The sequence below is a fragment of the Halichoerus grypus genome, chromosome X (assembly GCF_964656455.1).
Source record: "Halichoerus grypus chromosome X, mHalGry1.hap1.1, whole genome shotgun sequence".
Taxonomy (NCBI): Eukaryota; Metazoa; Chordata; class Mammalia; order Carnivora; family Phocidae; genus Halichoerus; species Halichoerus grypus.
The window spans coordinates 100,054,015-100,075,086 of NC_135727.1; the positions used below are offsets into that span (position 1 = coordinate 100,054,015).

The 21,072-nt window shown below is 36.2% G+C and overlaps 1 protein-coding gene across 2 annotated transcripts in view; it reads right to left on the reverse strand.

Annotated features, from left to right (window-relative positions):
* Positions 1–790: 790 nt before the first annotated feature.
* PRRG1 (proline rich and Gla domain 1) overlaps positions 791–21,072 on the reverse strand; it is a 156,404-nt gene continuing 136,122 nt past the window's right edge. For both annotated transcript variants that reach the window (XM_078065492.1, XM_078065493.1), the window contains exon 4: positions 791–4,854. In XM_078065492.1, the coding sequence (XP_077921618.1) occupies positions 4,369–4,854 (486 nt within the window). In that variant the 3' untranslated portion in view covers positions 791–4,368. The remainder of the gene's footprint in view (positions 4,855–21,072) is intronic.

The window sequence follows — 21,072 nt, forward strand, 5'->3', positions numbered from 1 at the left end:
ATGGTTACAGCCAAATATGAAATTTAAAAACTTGATCTCTTATGATAGATGTGAGAATAGTGTTATCTTTAGGGAGAGGTGTGTGAGGGAGCCTTCTGGGGTACTAGAAATATCTTGATCTAGGTGTTGGGTTTCATGGATGTTTTAATCCAAGTTATATAATTTTTAGAAATTGCTATATATTTTTAAAAATTATCTTTTTATGATTGGACAACTCTGGGATTTATGCTTACAAAATGGATACTCACAGTCAAGGAGAAATGTTCAGATAAGTAAATCATTTTAATTTTTATACCATAAAGATCAAGTCATATTTACATTTGCTTAGTCAATGACTCATCACATCACCTTCTAGTCTGTTTGTTTGGTGACTACACTTAGGAAGATGTCCTGTGGTCATAAATGTTTCCATCTTATGCTTTCCTTTCTCATCTTCTCAAATGTTAAATGCAAGCTGTTACGGAGGGAAAAAAGTAGCTCCTTGGTATCTGCGGACAACACTATACTTGACAAACTACACTACAGCAGGGAGGTCCCTTTGGAGTGAGTGTTCCCATTTTGTATCACGCCAGCATCATTCAAAAAGTTAGTACAGAAAATTCTTTCTTATGCTGAGAACACCCTGAAGTTTTCACCAGATAATTTCTGATTTCTTTCTGAGCAGTATTTCTTAAATTGATAAGAAAAACAAGAATTTTTCCTTGTTAAAAAGACCATAATTAATAAAAGCTTATGAAGCATGTTTATTACCTAACCATAATATAATTAATGCATGGCAGAAAAAAATCTCTTGGGTTTAAAAATAGCTTTATTTAGCATACCAAAAACACAGAAACATAAGAAAAACCTTACCTAGTATAAACAAACATAAAAATAGTTAAATACCATAATTTAATGTAAACCAGGTGTTTAAAAATGTGAATTGTAATAAAATACATGCTATTTACACAGAACCAAGTTATTGTATCAGATCATCAATCTTGAAGTCATCATTAACAATGAATCAAACACAGCATTTGTATTTGTACTGGTCAGTAAAAAAAAAAAAAAATCCTTTAATTCACTTTAAACAGATATAATTCCAAGCAGAAAGGCAAAGTGCCAGTTCTAGGATTCCAGACACAGCCACTGCATGTGGAGGCCTGGAAATCATTCCACTGGAAGACCATTAAGCCCAGTGTCTTATTTAAATGCAAACTGGTTGATTCAATTTAGTTAATGCTTAAGAAAGGTACTAAATATGTCTGCAAAAATAAACCTTTATTAAAAATGACCAAAGGTGAATGTAATATCAATCATGTAAGAAAGGCAAAAGCATAAAAAATACATATTATTCCAGACAAGCCCCTTTAATTATAACAAATGTTAAGAAACTCAGTTTATAAAACCAGATGGGGCAGCAAAAGGGTTTTGAAAAATGTAAAATGAAGTCAAAATCAAACAAACCAAACCTAAGAGAATGTTTCTTGAAGAAAGTGGTATTTTTGTTTATCCTGTCATTATCCCATGAATGCTGCCATGAGATCTATGGCTGGTGTCAGTTATCACTACAGAGTGGTGTGTTTTCTTTGACCAACAGGTGAAAAAGCTGTAGCCATTGATTAGATTAAGCATTTGGCTTTTGCTTCAAGAACCAACATCCATTCTCATATTGTAATGCAGGTATCTCTAAGAGGCAGCATTAAATCCAGTATCAGGACTTTAAAATATAAAATAAAGTTGCAAGAATATATACATAGTAATAGAATATCCTGCTCCTTTCTCCTGTAATTCTAAAAGTTTTGATTTCCAGACCCCTTTACATTCCTTAAAATTTATTAGAGACCTGGATGTTAAAGAGCTTTTGTTTATATAGTTTATATCCATCAATATTTGCCATATTAGAAAATAAAACTGAAAAAAAATTTAAGTATTCAAAAATTAGTTTATTACATGCTAACATAAATAACATGTTTAAGAAAATAGCTGTATTTCCTAAAACAGAAAAAAGATTTGTGGGAAATGGCATTGTTTTACACTTTCAACTACTTTTTGAGACACGGAGTGAAAAGACAACTAATGCCTTTGTATTACTATGAAAATAGTTTTGATCTCACAGGTGCCCTGAAAGGCTCTCAAGGACTCCCAAGGGTTCATGGGCCAGGCACACTTTAAAAACTGCTGGTTTAATCTAAGGCCTAATGTTAATGACCAAAAAAAAAAAAAAAAATCCACACAAAAGGAACCTTAATTTTCCTTTAAAAATAAACCAAAATAGTCATAAATGCACACACAAGTCACTGGATCAAACACTCCCATTTTTAGCTGTAAGAAGCCAAAAGTCACCATGTGCTCACAGTCAAATTCAAAATAGTCATTTCAACTGAGACCAGGGTCAAGATTTATTAATTTTTGGTTCATGAAAGCTACAAAACCTATTAACTAAACATATACATCTTAGTTCCCTTTCCAACATCTGCTAAATCCTGTTTGTGCTAAGCTGGCTGTCATCTCTTGAACTGGCACAGCATTGGTATAGACCAGAGAGGGACAGAAGTATAATATAGCCCACATACTCAGATCAGGAGCATGTTAGCCATTAATGGAGCGGCTCCTCTAGTTCTCACTATGTGAAAGCTCTGATACATTTTAGGGAAACGGAGAAAATTCTCCCTGAAGCACAGTAAGAACAATGCTATGACATCACACGTAGGCAGCTCTTCACATCTTACAAATCACTTTCATTCACACCACCTCATTAGATCCTTTTAAAGCCCCTGGAGATGGGCAGGCCAAATGACATTATCCGTTTCAGAGTTAAGGAATCTGAGGTGCAGATATGGGCCTTCCCCAGAGCACCATGGCAAGTACCTTTTTTACAGAACAGGATGAGAATTCAGGTCATCTGAGTCCTAGTTCAGGGTTTCCTCCCAGCATTCCTCCTTTTTGGGGTTCCAGGGCAGGATTGGGAGAGGGGCCTGTGGGGATGAAGATGGAGGCAGCAGGATATGGCTGATGCTTCCAGAACCTGTGTTCCTTCTGCCTCAATTAACCATTTTCTCCAACACTAAGGAGGCTTGGGAGTGGCACAGCCATTTCCCTGACCAATATAGTAAATTTTCCATCAGTGCATACATAATGTAACTTTATATGAAACAACTTCTTTCTGAGCCAGTTTATGTTGGCAGTTCATTCATAGCCTGTTCCCTCTACTCCACGGGAAAAGAAAGAAAAATCCTGCACTTAAAAAAAAAAATGATGAAAATACAAAACGAAATAGCAACAATAATGAGATCTATGTAAAACTATAACAGATTTATTGTGCACCTGGCACAACATAGACTTTGCAGTTTTCCCCCACCAACTGAAGAGCAATATAAAATCACAGTTCTTAATTTAATGGAAAAACGCCTCCTAACCATCTTGAGGCAAAGACTCCAGTCTATACAAAAACTAAGAAAATAATTTCAAGAATTTTAACTAAATTCTTAGGTTCTTATAGATTCTGTGGTGGTAGGAGAGGGAGTAGACAGTAGAGTAAAAGGCAATAAAATAGCAAAAAGAAAATAATTTTGTCACAAATGAGCAAAGGAGAAATCTGTATCTATTCCCTGTCATTAATACATATAACTACTTTAGAAACTATTATGTTACCAGGAAATCCTCTCTACCAAGATGTTAATACAAATAGCATGAGACATTCAAAGACACTAAGCAACACTGTTTAATTTGGGGGTGAGGGGGTGGGGAAAGGCAGTCAACAACAAAATCCTTCCTCCAAAACTAGCCAAATGTCACTAATGACCAATGATATTCTTGCTATACGCTATAAATAAATTATCCTTTATTTGTGCCTTCCTTCTATCTCTGTTTCTGAGATGTTCCTAAAATCAAGATGGAATACATGCATTTATTTAAGGTAGTTGAAGAAAAAGGGATGTCAACAAAATCCAGGAAGAATTAGAAAACATGCTAAGTTCATCTTATTTTCAAAATTCAACAGCATGTGGCTATTACACAAATTGTTGGTGTCTCTCCCCACCCCCAATTTTGGAGAGTAATATTTTCTTTATAGGTGACTTAGACAGAAGTTAATGGCTTTTTAAGACACTTGCACATATACTGGGCTGATACACGTCTCATCACATCACGTGAAGACCTCCACTAAGATTTTTTCCCTCTTCACATATTTCCATTAGAGATAATGAGCATGGATAATGATTTTATAGTAGGAAACAAAACTAATGAAAATCAAATCAGAAAATGTAAAGTGGTATGCTGTCAGAGTCCAATAAAATAAGTCAATGCGCATTTATGTAGTGGTAAAGTGCTAGAAAGTTCTTTCATTAGTATTTTAAAAATGATTACAGTAAAAAGAAGGTTGCAGTTTCATTTGATGGTGGTGACCACAGGCACCATAGCAATGGCACTGGCTGAGTTGGAATTAATGATGTCCTCATACTCTGGGGGTGGGTCTAAATGAGGTTCTGTTTCACTCCTCCGGAGGTTCACCTGGCCAGTGGCTTCCTCATAGGTGGGTGGGGGATCACAGTTGGATAGGCGAGTGGAGACAGAATCGGAGCGCCCAACTACATATTCCAGAAAGCCTGGTGACAATCCACTGCTATCAAACACTTCGTCTGCTGGGGGAGGCGGAGTGATAATATTAAGGTGCTGTGGGAAAGGAATGTGGCCTTCAGTTACTGTCTGTCTGCGAGTTTTGTTTCTGAGGAAGCATCTCCAAATTAGAAAAATGACAAGAAGGATAATGAAGAGACCAAAGATTAATGGAAAGGTAAGGTAAAACTGAAACCAGTCACTTCCTCTGTTACTCTCTCCTTGTTGTGCTTTTGTGTAGGTGTTCCAAAACTCCTTCTGAAAATAAAAGATAAAATAAAAATCAGTATGATCAAAAGATGGGAAATAGCAAATGAACAAATGTCTGGGTTCTATTAACATAATGAACCAAAAACCAAAACCAGATTTGTTGCTTTAAATAACCGACTGCCTATATTTTCCATGACAAGAAATTACAAATAAATCATGTTACGATGTTCACTCTGGATCCTTCCTAAAATGGTCAATGAGAACCCAAGAGTCTTTTTCAAGACTTGGAGTTATTTATATTTTCAGCTATGACATTTTAGAAGGAAAAACAAAGCGTGAGAGATTTCCTGTTTTTCAATTAAACCAAATAATATTCCCTTAAAAATGTCAGATATTTTCCATGTCCAACTCTGAAGTTTCTGATCCCTAATCCCCATCATCATTAATGGTATGTGCTATTTTAGGCTGTTGTAGGCCTTCAGTAGTCAAACGCTTTACAGATGAATGCTTTTGTTTTCTAATGGTTCTGTTTGAGGTCCCCTTCCACCAGACCTTACCCCTCAACTCCCTTTCCAACCCCCAAAATTTAGTACACAGATGTTCATTGAATGTCGTAATTACACATTGCCCCTAGTAGAAAGCTCAGGCTAGTGAAGAAATTGTGTTAGGTTATTTCCAAACATAGACTATAATCCCAAAAGGCATGAGACCTAGTAGTTCAAATATTTAATATTTGTATGGGGGGAAATACTGAAAACATAAAAAGGTAACCTGACCCAATTACTAGCTATGAGACTTGGACAGGTTACTCTTTTGAATCTTAAATTTCCTCACCTGAAAAACAGGATAATACTAATCTGTCTTTATAGGCTAAGCATCATATGAAATAACATATATAACACGTCTAATTAAATCCTTGGCATATACACAAATGGTAATTATAATTTTTGTATATCATAATCAAGTCACTGCCTCAAATTCACTGATTAATCTATCCCATACCTTGGTATGGAGACCACCTCCAATCCCAATGCTACTGACTCTTTTTTCAATGTTTAAACCTAACCAGTAAGTGCTTTTCTTACAATCCTATTTATTTGCAGGCACTACACATCACTGATAGTAAATATCTGGCACCAAGGAAGGGAACCAGGTCATTATCTAAACGGGCAAATAGAGGGAGTTGGACTAGATTGGGGATTGTAATGCCAGACGTCCCATGATAGCATGGCATTAACATAAATCTATGGATCTGGTTAAAAGTAAGACTCTGGGCACTAAAGCTGGTTGTTTTATAGTCATATATTTTATTAGTCACACAGGCTTTTTTTTTTTTTTTTAAAGAAAGAATATGTAGCATTTACAACATTACCAATTCCTAGTCACTATATCATTATCTATTCAAACTTAATTATACATACATTGCATGAGTCATTGCTCATTACTATTTGTTCTCTTCATCTTCCCTGATTTTGAAGTTGCTGTTCTATTTTGCAGTTGAATAGTCCTTTTTGAAGAATTTTCCATAGATGAGGCACATGGGAAATAGTCTATAAAATTTTGCAGCTCTATGAATAATTTTCCTTCACCCTGATTGGTAAATGTTATCATAATGATATTTCAGACTTTTAGGTTGTAGCTATCTTTTTCCCTAAGAAGTCTAGGTAGTGTTCCATGGTACTACAGTTTCCAATGTGCAGCTAAGAAATCCTATACTTGTTCGTTGGACTTTAATATTTATTTCTTATTTGTGAGATTTTATTTTTATACTTCTTTTTACCAGGCTGAGGCTTTTGGTTTTTGTTTTCTATCACTCTTATTTTTTATTAGATTATAATTGATATACAATATTATATTAGTTTCAGGTATACAATAATGAGTCGATATTTTTATATATTACAAAATGATCATTTAGGTCTAGTTACCATCTGTCACCATACGAAGTTATTATAATATTATTGACTATATTCCCTCTGTTGTACACTACATCCCCATGACTTATTTTGTAACTGGAAGTTGTAAAATCTATTAATCCCCTTCACCTATTTCATCTGCTCCCCTCCCCTCTGGCAACCACCAGTTTGTTCTGTTTCTATGAGTCTGTTTCTGTTTCTGTTTTTTCTTTCCTTGATTCCACATGTAAGTGAAATTTTATAGTATTTGTCAATCTCTGACTTAGCACACTATCATCTAGGTCCATCCATGTTGCCACAAATGGCAAGATTTCATTCTTTTCTATGGTTAATAGTCCACTGTGTGTGTGTGTATATACACACACCACATCTTTATCCATTCATCTATGGATGGACACTTAGGTTGCTTCCATATCCTGGCTATTATAAATAATGCTGCAATGAACATAGAGGTCCATATATATGTTTTTGAATTAGTATTCTCATTTTCTTCAAATCCCCAGAAGTGGAATTGTTGGATCATACGGTAGTTCTATTTGTAATTTTTTGAGAAACCTCCATATTGTTTTCCATAGTAGCTACATCAATTTACATTCCCAACAACAGTGCACGAGGGTTCCTTTTTCTGCACATCCTCACCAATACTTGTTAACTCTTACATTTTTGATACTAGCCATTCTGTCAGGTGTGAAGTGGTATCTCATTTGTAGTTTTGATTTGCATTTCCCTGATGAAGAATGTTGTTGAACATATTTTCATGTGTTTTTTGGACATCTATATATCTTTGGAAAAATGTCTATCCAGGTCATCTGCCATTTTTTAATTGGGTTGGTTTTTCTTTGCCATTACTGAGTTTTAGGAGTTCTTTATATATTTTAGATATCAACTCCTTATCAGATTATCATTTCCACGTATCTTCTCCCATTTAGTAGGTTGCCTTTTCTTTTGTTGATAGTTTCCTTTGCTGTGGGAAAGCTTTTTAGCTTGATGTAGTCCCATTTGTTTATTTTGCTTTTGTTGCTCTTGCCAGAGGAGACAGATTCCTCCCCCACCAGAAAAAAATGGCTAAGACTGACGTCATAGAGCTTACTACCTATGTTTTCCTGCAGTTTTATGGTTTCAGGTCTTACATTCCATTCTTCTTTTTTAATTAAGTAGGCTCCACACCCAGCATGGACCCCAACACAGGGCCCAAACCCATGACTCTGAGATTGAGACCTGAGCTGAGATCAAAAGTCAGACACCCAACAGACTGAGCCACCCAGGTGCCCCACATTGCATTCTTTAATCCACTTTGAGTTGACTTGGCATGTGGTGTAAGAATGTGGCCCAGTTTCTTTCTTTTGCATGTAGCTGTCCAGTGTCCACAACACTATTTATTGAAGAGACTGTCTTCTTGCCATTGAATGATCTTGCCTTCTTTGTCACAGGTTAATTGACCATGTAAGCATGGGTTTATTTCTAGGCTGTCTATTCTGTTCTATTGATCTATGTGCCTGTCTTCATGCCAATTCCATACTGTTCTGGTTACTATAGCTTTATAGTATAGTTTGAAATAAGAGATCATGACACTCCAGCTTTGTTCTTCTCTTTTAAGATTAGCTTTGGCTATTTGGGGTCTTTTGTGGTTCCATACAAATTTTAGGATTATTTGTCCTAGTTTCTTGAAAAATGCCATTGGCGTTCTGCTGTGGGTAGTATGGACATTTTAAAAGTATTCTTCCACTCCATGAGCATAGTATATCTTTCCATTTATTTGTGTTGTCTTCACTTTCTTTCAAGTTTTCAGAGTAGGGGCGCCTGGGTGGCTCAGTCGTTAAGCGCCTGCCTTCGGCTCAGGTCATGATTCCAGGGTCCTGGGATCAAGCCCCACATCAGGCTCCCTGCTCAGCAGGAAGCCTGCTTCTCCCTCTCCCACTCCCCCTGCTTGTGTTCCCTCTCTAGCTGTCTCTCTCTCTGTCAAATAAATAAATAAAATCTTTAAAAAAAAAAAAAGTTTTCAGAGTATAGGTCTTTTACTTCCTTGGTTAAATTTATTCATAGGTATTTTATTCTTTTTGATGCAATTGTAAATGGGATTGTTTTCTTAATTTACTCTTTCTGCTACTTCATTAGTAGTGTATAGAAATTCAACAGACATCTGTATATTAATTTTGTATCCTGCAACTTTAGTTTTTTGGTGGAGTCTTCAGGACTTTCAATATATAGTATCATGTCCCCACTGCAAATAGTGAAAGCTTTACTTCCTCCATTCTAATTTAGATACCTTTTATTTCTTGTCTAATTGGTATGGCTAGAACTTCCAATACCAATACCATATTGAATGAAAGTGTTGACAGTGGGCATCCTTGTCTTGTTCCTGATCAAGAGGAAAAGCTTTCAGCTTTTCACCATTAAGTATAATGTTTGCTGTGGATTTGTCATATATGGCCTTTATTATGTTGAGGTATATTTCCTCTATACAAACTTTGTTGAGAGTTTTAAATCATAAATGGAGTTGAATTTTGTCAAGTGCTTTTTGTCTATTTTAATAATCATATGATTTTTATCCTTCATTTTGCTAATATAGTGTATCACATTGATTTGTGAGTGATAAATCATCCTTGCATGCCTGGAATGAATCCCACTTGGTCACACTGTGTGATCTTTTTAGTGTGTTGTTGAACTTGGTTTGCTCATATTTTATTGAGGATTCTTGCATCTATGTTCATCAGAGATTTTGGTGTGTAATTTTGTGGTTTTTTTGTAGTGTCATTGTCTGATTTTGGTATTAGGGTAATACAGGCCTTGTAAAGTTAGTTTGGAAGTGTTCCTTCCTCTTCAATTTTTTGGAATATTTAAGAAAGGAAGGTATTATCTCTTCTTTAAATGTTCGCTGGAATTCACCTATGAAGCCTGGATATGGAGTTTACTGGGAGTTTTTTGATTACTAATTCAATTTTGTTACTAAAAATCGGTCTATTCAGATTTTATATTTTTTCTTGATTCAGTCTAGGAATATTGGATGTTTCTAGGAATATATCCATTTCTTCTAGGTTGTCTAATTTGTTGGCATATAATCCTTTTTATATCTGAAGTATTGCTTGTAATTTCTCTCTTTTATCAATTTTGTCTATCTTTTCAAAGAACCAGGTTTTAGTTTCATGGCTCTTTTCTATTATTTTTTTCTTTCATTTATTTCTGCTATGATCTTTATTATTTCCTTCTACTAACTTTGGGCTTAGATTAAGATTTTTCTTTGTTCTTTAGGTTAGCCTGTATTGCTATGAACTTCCCTCTTAGAACTGCTCTTACTGAACCCCAAAGATTTTGAAACATTGTATTTCCATTTTCATTTTCTCAAGGTATTATTTTTTCCTCTTTGATTTCTCCATTGACCCATTAGTTGTTCAATAGCATGTTAAGTCTCCATGTGTTTGTGCATTTTCCACTTTTCTTCTCATAACTGATTTATTGAGAATGGTTTTGTGGCCCACCAAGCGACCAATCCTAGAGAATGTTCCATGTTCACTTGAAAAGAATTGTGTATTCTGCTGTTTGGGGATGGAATGTTCTATATATACCTATTAAGTCCATCTTGTCTAACATGTTATTTAAGGCCAAATGATTCCTTATTAATTTTCTGTCTGGATGATGTATCCATTGATGAAAGTGGGGTATTAATGTCCCTTCCTATTTCCCCTTTTATTTATTTCTGTTAAAATTTATGCACCCAACATTGAGGCACCTAAATGTATAAAGCCAATAATAACAAATGTTATATCCTGTTGTTGGATTGACTATCATTACGTTATGACCTTCTTTGTTTCAGTCTTTGTTTATTGTCCATTTAAGTATTGCTACCCCAGCTTTCTTTTCATTTCCACTTATATAGTAATTATATTTTCCCATGCCTTCATTTTGAGTCTGTGTCTTTAGGTTTGAAGTGAGTCTCTTACAGGCAGCATAAAGAAGGATCTTGTTTTTTATCCAGTCACCCTGTGTGTTTTGATTGGAGAATTTAGTCCAGTTACATTTTAAGTAATGATTAATAGGTAGGTACTTACTGCTTTTTGTTGTTCCTTTCCTTCTCTTTCTCTTTTCCCTTTTGGCTTGATTATATTCACTAGGGTCATGTTTAGATTCCTTTCTCTCTTTCTTTTGTGTATTTATTTTATGTTTATTCTTTGTGGTTACCATGAGGTTCACTTCACATAAATACATAAGATGTTCTAACAGTCTCTTTTAAGTTGGATAGTAACTTAAATCTGAACACATTCCAAAGCTTTATACCTTTATGTATCGCTTAACTGCTGTTTTAAATAAATTTTACTTTTGTCTTCCATTCCTCATGCAAGTGGTTGACCCACTACCTTTCCTATTTATTTTTCAAGTGAGATTTTTACTTTTGCATATTTTATTAGTTCCTTTAATTTTTAGCTTAGAGTAGTCCCTTTAACAATCATCTGCTGGTTTAGTGGTGACAAACTCCTTTAGCTTTTGCTTATCTGAACAACTCTTTTAATCTCTCCTTCAATTGTGAATAATAATATTGCTGGGTAGAGAATTCTTGGTTGGCAGCTTTTTCCTTTCAGTGCTTGGAATATGTCATGCTCCTCCCTTCTGGCCTGTAAAGTTTCTGCTGAAAAATCTGCTCATAGCCTTATGGGGTTTCCCTTGTACATAATATGTTGCTCCTTTTAAGATTCTCTTTATACTTAACCTTTACCATTTTAATTATTATGTGTTGTGGTGTGTTTCTCTATGAGTTCATCTTATGTGGAACTCTCTGGATTTCCTGCTATCTGGATGTCTGTTTCCTTCCCCAGATTAGGTTTAAGTTTTCAGCAATTATTTCTTCAAATGACTTTTGTGGCCCTTTCTCTCTTCTACTTCTGGGACCCCTATAATGCAAATGTTATTCCACTTGATGTTGTTGTCTCAGAGGTCCCTTAAGGTATCCTCACTTCTTTCTAACTTCTATTATTTCTTTGTTGAAGTGCTTGCTGTGCACATCCATTCTTCACCTGAGTTCTGTATCTTTATGGCTGTTATTTTGAACTCTTTATTGGGTAGGTTGCTTATCACCATTTCATTAGGGCCTTTTTCTGGGGTTTTGCCTTTTCTTTAATTTGGACACATTCCTGTCTCTTTGTGTTTGTCCATATATATTAGGCAAAATGGCTATCTCCCTCAGCCATTTTCTGTGGCCCAGAAGTTCAATCTGCCCTGCCAACCACAGCCAGGCACCCTATGGGAAACTTTTGTATGGGATAGTTGCACCTCAGTGAGGTTGAAGCTATTTACCTGTCTCAGTTTGGGCTTGGCTGTTGCAGGAGGTGGGCAAAGCATACCCTCCAGTGCTAGCAGGCTAGAGGAAAAGTACAAAATATGGTGACGGTCTACTCCATCATCAGCAAGTTAGGATGAGATTGCAGAAATAGTGTCAGGTAGCACTTCCATCCTCACACAAAGTCCCTGCTTCTCCTGCAGTCACTTTAAAATTAGTACATGGGTCTCCATCACTGTGGTCTAGGTTTTTCAATCTGTTACTTTGATGCTGATTATCAGGGTAAGTAGATTTAAGAGCAGAATCTCCATTCCCCATAGTTCTATGATTCTCTTGGTCTTAATCTTCACTGATTTTCAAAACCAGACATTTTGGGGGTTCATCTCTCCAGGGCTGACCTAATAGCTTCACTCCTCAAGGGACAGTTCTGATTGTGGGGTTCCTGCATCTGGGGTGGGTTCCCAGGTGAGGTCATATCTCTGCCTCAGCTACCCTTCTTGAAGCATCTCTTTTGTTGTGAAGGTGCAGTTCATCTAGTTCTCAGGTACTTTACAGCTACATTTGGAATAGTTTCTTTATAAACTTGTGGTGTCTGTGTGAGGAAGTGAGTCCTAGGTCTTCCTATGCTGCCATCATGAATCCCCTCCCATACAGGCTTAGAAAGTACCCTGTGGGCATAAAAGTGACCCCAAATCATCTGTTCTACCCCTGAACTAGATTTTCTAAAAGGTACATTATTACTCCAACATTCTGTGATTCTAAGATAAATTTGCACATGTTATAATATTGTATGATCTCCTGAAGGCTATAGACAGATGAAAATATGCAAGATTCAATATTAAAATAAGCCAAAAGTAGAAATAGCACACTCCCAAGAATACAGCATTTTAGGACAATACCAAAAACTTTATATTGTGATTCATTTGTTTCACTAATAAAAATTTAATCACAGGTCCAAACTAATGACATTTAGAAAAAACTAAATGTGCTTCTAAAGGTGTACACTATTAACTTTTTGTATAAAATTGTCACTTTTAGGATGGCCAACTTTAAACATCTAAAAAAGAATACAAATCAATCTGCAAAAAATATCAAAGATATAATCACTATGAACATTTGTTTTATAACTTACTTAAAAATGTTTTATATCTACTTTTATCAGTTCAGTTGAATCCTTACACAAACTGAAAATTTTTTTCTAATTTAGTAATCACGTATTTATGGAGACCTATCAAATATCTGATTTGTAGTAAATTTTCTTTACCTGCAGATGACAATTTCCTCTGTTTCCTCCTAATCTCTCGAATCACATGTATTTCCTTTTTGTGGATAATATTAAATGGGGCAAAAGGTGATTTCAAATAATTATATAATGCTAGCCTTAGGTAAATACAATTAAAAGTGGCTTTTTTAATATTGTCCTATCACTTTGAGATAAGCATCAACAATGCACATGAAAAGGACCTTTTTTTCATGCTTGGCTTGTATAATTAAATTTTTCTGGCTTATTTGGCATCCTAGTAAATAATCCACAGACTAAAACAATCAACTTTTATTTTGAAGTGTTACAAAGCTTAGACAAAAATGAGAGAAAGAGAGCAAGCAGGCAGAGGGAGAGAGAGAATCTTAAGTAGGCTCCATGTCCCACACAGAGCCTGACACAGCGCTCATCTCATGACCCTGAGATCATAATCTGATCAGAAATCAAGAGTCTACATTTAACCCACTGAACCGCCCAGGTGCCCCCATAAAATCAGATTTTTACTTTATCTATAGTAACTCAATTAATCCACACCTAATAATAAAGACATACTTATTATCCACACTTGAAGATGCCAAAATGAAGGCATAGAGAGGTTACCTAATAATAAACCAAAGGTGGGGCACCTGGGTGGCTCAGTTAAGCACCCAACTCTTGATGAGATTCTCAAATAAGATATTTTAAAAATAATAATAAAGCCAAGGTCATTTCAAATATAAACGTTAGAACTGGGCCTTGAACAGAACAGGCATCAGAGCAAGCCAAAAAGCAATCTGCCTTGATCTATTAGATATTTTGGACCTGTTTGGCATTTTCCTAGGCATCATGTTAAATGTGTAGTCAAAAGCAAGTGGGCTCATTTTATAGATTAAAGTAACATCATCTCAAAAAGTAATTATCACATTTCTTTCTTTGGGAACTAGATTTATTTTGTATGTGAAGCCAGAGAATCAGATGAAAATTCACATGAAATAAAGACTAATATTATAATTGTTATTCATACAAAAGAATCAAGTTTATATCTCTGTAAGCTATTTAAGTACTCCTTTATCTCACGGAAAGCAGCCAAAAGATATTCAGAAAGAACATATGATTTCAAGACTTGGTAAAGTAGTGCTTTTAGAGGAAGTGGAAATTTGTTTAAAATATCATTAAAGGACCTCAGTAGTTTTAGATAAGGTTAAAATTATATAAATAATAAATGTAGACATTGTAACAATGTTTATTCTTCCGATCCATGAATAAACATTGTTAAAATGTCTATGCTGCCTAGAGCAATCTATACTTTCAGCACCATCCCGATCAAAATACCAAAGTGCTGGAACAAACAATCCTGAAATTTGTATGGAATCAGAAAAGACCCTGAATCATCAAGGAAATGTTGAAAAAGAAAAAGCTGGAGCCATCACGTTGCCTGATTTCAAGCTATATTACAAAGCTGTGATCACCAGGACAGCATGGTACTGGCACAAAAACAGACATATAGACCAATGGAACAGAATAGAGAGCCCAGATATGGACCCTCAACTCTATGGTCAAATAATCAACAAAGCAGGAAAAATATGGAACGGAAAAAAGACAGTCTCTTCAATACATGGTGCTGGGAAAATTGGACAGCTATATACAGAAGAATGAAACTCGACCATTTTCTTACACCATACACAAAGATAAACTCAAAATGGATGAAAGATCTCAATGTGAGACAGGAATCTGTGAAAATCCTAGAGGAGAACATAGGCAGTAACCTCTTCGACATCGGCCACAGCAACTTCTTTCTAGATTCATCTCCAAAGGCTAGTGAAACAAAAGCAAAAATGAACTTTTGGGACTTCATCAAGATAAAAAGCTTCTGCACAGCAAAGGAAACAGTCAACAAAACCAAGAGGCAACCCACAGAATGGGAGAAGATATTTGCAAATGACACTACAGACAAATGGCTGATATCCAAGATCTATAAAGAACTTCTCAAACTCAACACCCAAAAAACAAGTCAAAAAATGGACAGAAGACATGAACAGGCACATGAAAAAATGTTCATCATCATTAGCCATCAGGGAAATTAAAATCAAAACCACATTGAGATACCACCTCACACCAGTCAGAATGGGAAAAATTGACAAGGCAAGAAACAACAAACGTTGGAGAGGTTGTGGAGAAAGGGGAACCCTCTTACACTGTTGGTGGGAATGCAAGTTGGTACAGCCACTTTGGAAAACAGTGTGGGGCTGCCTCAAAAAATTAAAAATAGAGCTACCCTATGACCCAGCAATTGCACTACTGGGTATTTACCCCAAAGACACAGATGTAGCGAAAAGAAGGGCCATATGCACCCCAATGTTCATAGCAGCAATGTCCACAATAGCCAAACTGTGGAAAGAGCCGAGATGCCCTTCAACAGACAAATGGATAAAGAAGATGTGGTCCATATATACAATGGAATATTACTCAGCCATCAGAAAGGATGAATACCCAATTTTTACATCAGCATGGATGGGACCGGAGGAGATTATGCTAAGTAAAATAAGTCAAGCAGAGAAATTTAATTATATGGTTTCACTTATTTGTGGAACATAAGGAATAGCATGGGAAAAATGAAGGGGGGGAATCAGAGGGGGAGACGAACCATGAGAGGCTATGGACTCTGAGAAACAAACTGAGGGTTTTAGAGGGGAGGGGAGGTGGGGGGATGGGTTAGCCTGGTGATGGGTATTAAGGAGGGCACCTATTGCATGGAGTACTGGGTGTTATATGCAAACAGTGAATCATGGAACACTACATCAAAACTAATGATGTACTGTGTGGGGACTAACATAATAAAAAATAAGAAAAAAGAAAAGAATGTAATCTGAAGCTGCCAGAGAGATCCGAACCATTTCAGAGGGAGGAGCCCCAAAGTAAATGTTTCATCACAGGTGGGTTTCAGAACAAAATTCATTATGTACAGGATTCTATCAAGCAATATTTGTTGTTTTATAAACTGTGTGCTTTTTGGTTGTGAATTTTCTCACTTCCATTTTTGAATAGTCAAATTGTATTTGAGTCACTCAGATTGTGACTCAAGACCTGAAGGACTCTATTCATAATTGGAAGGAATAGAGATAAACATGTCTTACAATCTGATTAATCAGCTTGGAACATACATAATAAAGTTTGGAAGTGGGTGGTGTTCTCAGTGGGTTTGTATTTCTGAAAAGGGCCCAGCAGCTCTCATGTGACTTCTTCCTTTTCTGAAAAAGTACAGTCAATACCTTGTTGTAATGCACATTGCTTTATTAATTACTTCATAGATACTGTGTTTTTTACAAATTGTGGCAACCATGCATGGAGCAAGTTTTCCAACAACAATTGTTTCTATTTCACATTTTGGTAATTCTTGGGATATTTCAAACTTATCAAAGATTACCATAACAAATATATTAATATCACTATTGTAATTGTTTTGAGGTGCCACAGAATGTGTACAAAAAGACAGATTATACCATGGATATTTTCAGACCACAATACTTTAAAACTTGAATTCAATCACAAGAGAAAATTTAGAAGGAACACAAATACATGGAGATTAAAGACCATCATACTAAAGAATGAATGGGTCAACCACAAAATTAAAGAAGAATTACAAAAATACATGGAAGCAAATGAAAATAAAAACATGACATTTTAGAACCTCTGGGGGGCATCAAAGGCGGTCCTAAGAGGGAAGTATATAGCAATACTGGCCTTTCTCAAGAAATAGGAAAAGTCTCAAATACACAACCTAAACTTACACCTAAAGGGAGATAGAAAAAACAATAAGTAAAGCCTAAATCCAGCAGGAGAAGAGAAATAATCAAGACAAGAGCTGAAATAAAAATAAACAGTAGAACAGATCAATGAAACTAGGAGCTGGTTCTTTGAAAGAATTAACAAGATCGATAAACCCCTAGCCAGACTTATCAAAAAGAAAAGAGAAAGGACCGAAATAAATAAAATCATGATCAAAGCGGAGAGATCACAGCCAACACCGAAGACGTACAATTATAAGAGAATATTATGAGCAATTATGTACCAACAAATTAAGCAATCTGGAAGAAATGGGTAAATTCCTAGAAACATATAAACTGCCGAAACTGAAAATCTGAAGAGACAAATAACCAGCAAGGAAATCAAAGCAATCAAAAACCTCCCAACAAAGAAGAGTCCAGGGCCAGATGGCCTCCCAGCAGAATTCTATCATACATTTAAGGAAGAATTAATACCTATTCTTCTGAACCTGTTTCAAAAAATAGAAATGGCAGGAAAACTTCCAAACTCATTCTACGAGGCCAGCATTACCTTGATTCCAAAACCAGACAAAGACCCCACCAAAAAGGAGAATTACAGAACAATATCTCTGATGAACATGGATGCAAAAATTCTCACCAAGATACTGGATAAAAGGATCCAACAGTACATTAAAAGGATTATTCACCACGACCAAGTGAGATTTATTCCTGGGCTGCAAAGGCAGTTCAACATCTGCAAAGCAATCAATGTAATATACCACATTAATAAAAGGAAGGACAAGAACCATGTGATCCTCTCAACAGATGCAGAAAAAGCGTTTGACAAAATACAGCATCCTTTTTTATTTTTTAAAGACTTTATTTGACAGACACACAGTGAGAGAGGGAACACAAGCAGGGGGAGTGGGAGAGGGAGGAGCAGGGAGCCCGATGCAGGGCTCGATCCCAGGACCCTGGGATCATGACCTGAGCCAAAGGCAGACACTTAACAACAGAGCCACCCAGGCGCCCCATTGATAAAAACCCTCAACAAAGTAGGGATAAAAGGAACATACCTCAATTTCATAACTCACCACTGTTGTTCAACATAGTATTGGAAGTCCTAGCCTCAGCATTCAGAAAACAAAAAGAAATAAAAGGCAACCAAATCACTCTTCACAAATGACTTGATACTTTATGTAGAAAACCAAAAGACTCCACCCCAAAATTGCTAGAACTCCTACAAGAATTCAGCAAAGTAGCAGGATATATAATCAATGCACAGAAGTCAGGTGCGTTTCTATAGACTAACAATGAGGCAGAAGAAAGAGACATCAAGGAAAACTGATCCCACTTACAATTGCATCAAAAACCATAAGATACCTAGGAATAAACCTAACCAAAGAGGTAAAGGATGAAAGAAATTGAGAAGACACAAAAGAGATGGAAAAACATTCCATGCTCCTGGATTGAGAGGAAAAAATATTGTTAAAATGCCTATACTACCCAAAGCAATCTACACATTCAGGGCAATCCCTAGCAAAATACCATCAACATTTTTCACAGAGCTGGAACAAACAATCCTAAAATTTGTATGGAACCAGAAAACACCCTGAATAGCCAAAATAATGTTGAAAAAGAAAACCAAAGCTGGAGGCATCACAATTCTGGACTTCAAGCTCTATTACAAAGCTGTCATTATCAAGACAGTATGGTACTGGCACAAAAACAGACACCTAGATCAAGAGAACAGAATAGAGAACCCAGAAACGGACCCTCAACTCTATGCTCCACTAATCTTTGACAAAGCAGGAAAATATCCAATGGAAAAAAGACCATGTGTTCAACAAATGGTGTTGGGAAAACTGGACAGCACATGCAGAAGAATGAAACTGGACCACTTTCTTACACCATACACAAAAATAAACTCAAAATGGATGAAAGACCTAAATGTGAGACAGGAATCCATCAAAATCCTAGAGGAGAACACAGGCAGCAACCTCTTTGACCTCAGCCACCGCAACTTCTTGCTAGACACGTCTCCAAAGGCAAGGGAAAGAAGAGCAAAAATTGGGACTTCATCAAGATAAAAAGCTTTTGCACAGCAAAGGAAACAGTGAACAAAACTACAAGGCAACCTACAGAATGGGAGAAGATATTTGCAAATATCTCATCAGATACAGGACTAGTATCCAAAATCTATAAAGAACTTATCATACTCAATGCCCAAAAAACAAATAATCCAGTCAAGAAATGGGCAGAAGATATGAACAGACATTTCTCCAAAGAAGACATACAAGACATGAAAAAATATTCAAAATCACTCAGCATCAGGGAAATACAAATCGAAACCACAATGAGCTACCACCTCACACCAGTCAGAATCGCTAAAATTAACAACTTAGGAAATGACAGGTGTTGGAGGGGAACCTTCTTATTACACTGTTAGTGGGAATGCAAACAGGTACAACTACTTTGGAAAGCAGTACGGAGGTTCCTCAAAAAGTTAAATATAGAGTTACCCTATGACCCAACAATTGCACTACTAGGTATTTATCCAAAGGATATAAACTTAGTGAGTCAAAGGGGCATATGCACCCCAATGTTTATAGGAGCAATGTCCACAATAACCAAACTATGGAAAGAGCCCAGATGTCCATCAACAGATGAATGGATGAAGAAGACACACACACACACATGTATATACACACATACAATGGAATATTAGCCATCAAAAGTAATGAAATCTTGCCATTTGCAATGACATGGATGGAACTAGAGGGTATTATGCTAAGTGAAATAAGTCAGAGAAAGACAAGTATCATATGATTTCTTCATATGTGGAATTTAAGAAGCAAAACAAATGAACATAGGGGAAGGGATGGAAAAATAAAATAAGACAAAGTCAGAGAGAGAGACAAACCGTAAGAGACTCTTAACTATAAGAAACAAACTGAGGGCTGTTGGAGGCAAGGGGGATGGGGTAACTGGGTGATGGGCATTAAGGAGGGCACTGATGTAATTATATGCAACTGATGAATCACTAAACTCTACCACTGAAACTTAAAAAAAAAAAAAACATTCTGGAAAGGAATCCCCATTCTAGATGCCATTAAGAACATGTGTGATTAATGGGAAGAGGTCAGAATATCAACACTGATGGGAGTTTGGAAAAAGTAGATTCCCACCCTCATGGATAACTTTGAGGAGTTCAAGACTTCAGTGGAGGAAGTAACTGCAGATATGGTGGAAATAGAGAACTAGAATTAGGAGTGGAACCTGAAGATGTGACTGAATTGCTGCAATCTCATGATAAAACTTTTAATGGATGAGGAGTTGCTTGTTGCTTGTTATGGATGAGCAGAAAACTGGTTTCTGGAGATGGAATCAACTGCTCAAAGGGCTAGGAAGAGTGCTGAAATGGCAAGGGATTTAGAATATGACATAAAGTTAGTTGATAAAACAGCACTAGGGTTTGAGAGGACTGACTCCAATTTTGAAAGTGGTTCTGTGAGTAAAACACTATGAAACAGCATTGCATACTACAGAGAAACTGTTCATGAAAGGAAGAGTCAATCAGTGTGCCACAACCACCATCCTGATCAGTCAGCAGGCATCAACATCAAAACAAGACCCTCCACTAGCAAAAAGATTATGATTCATTGAAAGCTCTGATGATGGTTAGCATTTTCTAGCAATAATGTATTTTTAAATTAAGGTATGCACATGATCTCTTTATACATAATGCTATTTCACACTTAATAATAAACTACAGTATAAACATAACTTTTATATGGACTGGGAAACCAAAATATTCCTTTGTTTAGCTTTATTGAATAAAAGTATTCACTTTATTGTGGTGGTCTGGAACTGGGTTATGAAAGGGAAAGACTATCAGAGAGGTGGGACAAAAATCACAATCCTAACTCCAAAAGTTGCCGCACGTGAGAACAAGTTGGGACGTTCCAGCAAGAGATTCTTTACCAAGATGATGGATGTTCTACAGAAAACAGCTGGTGTTACACAAAAGTCACTTAACATCTTTGTGTTAATTCCTTCATCAGTAGGGTAGGAATATGT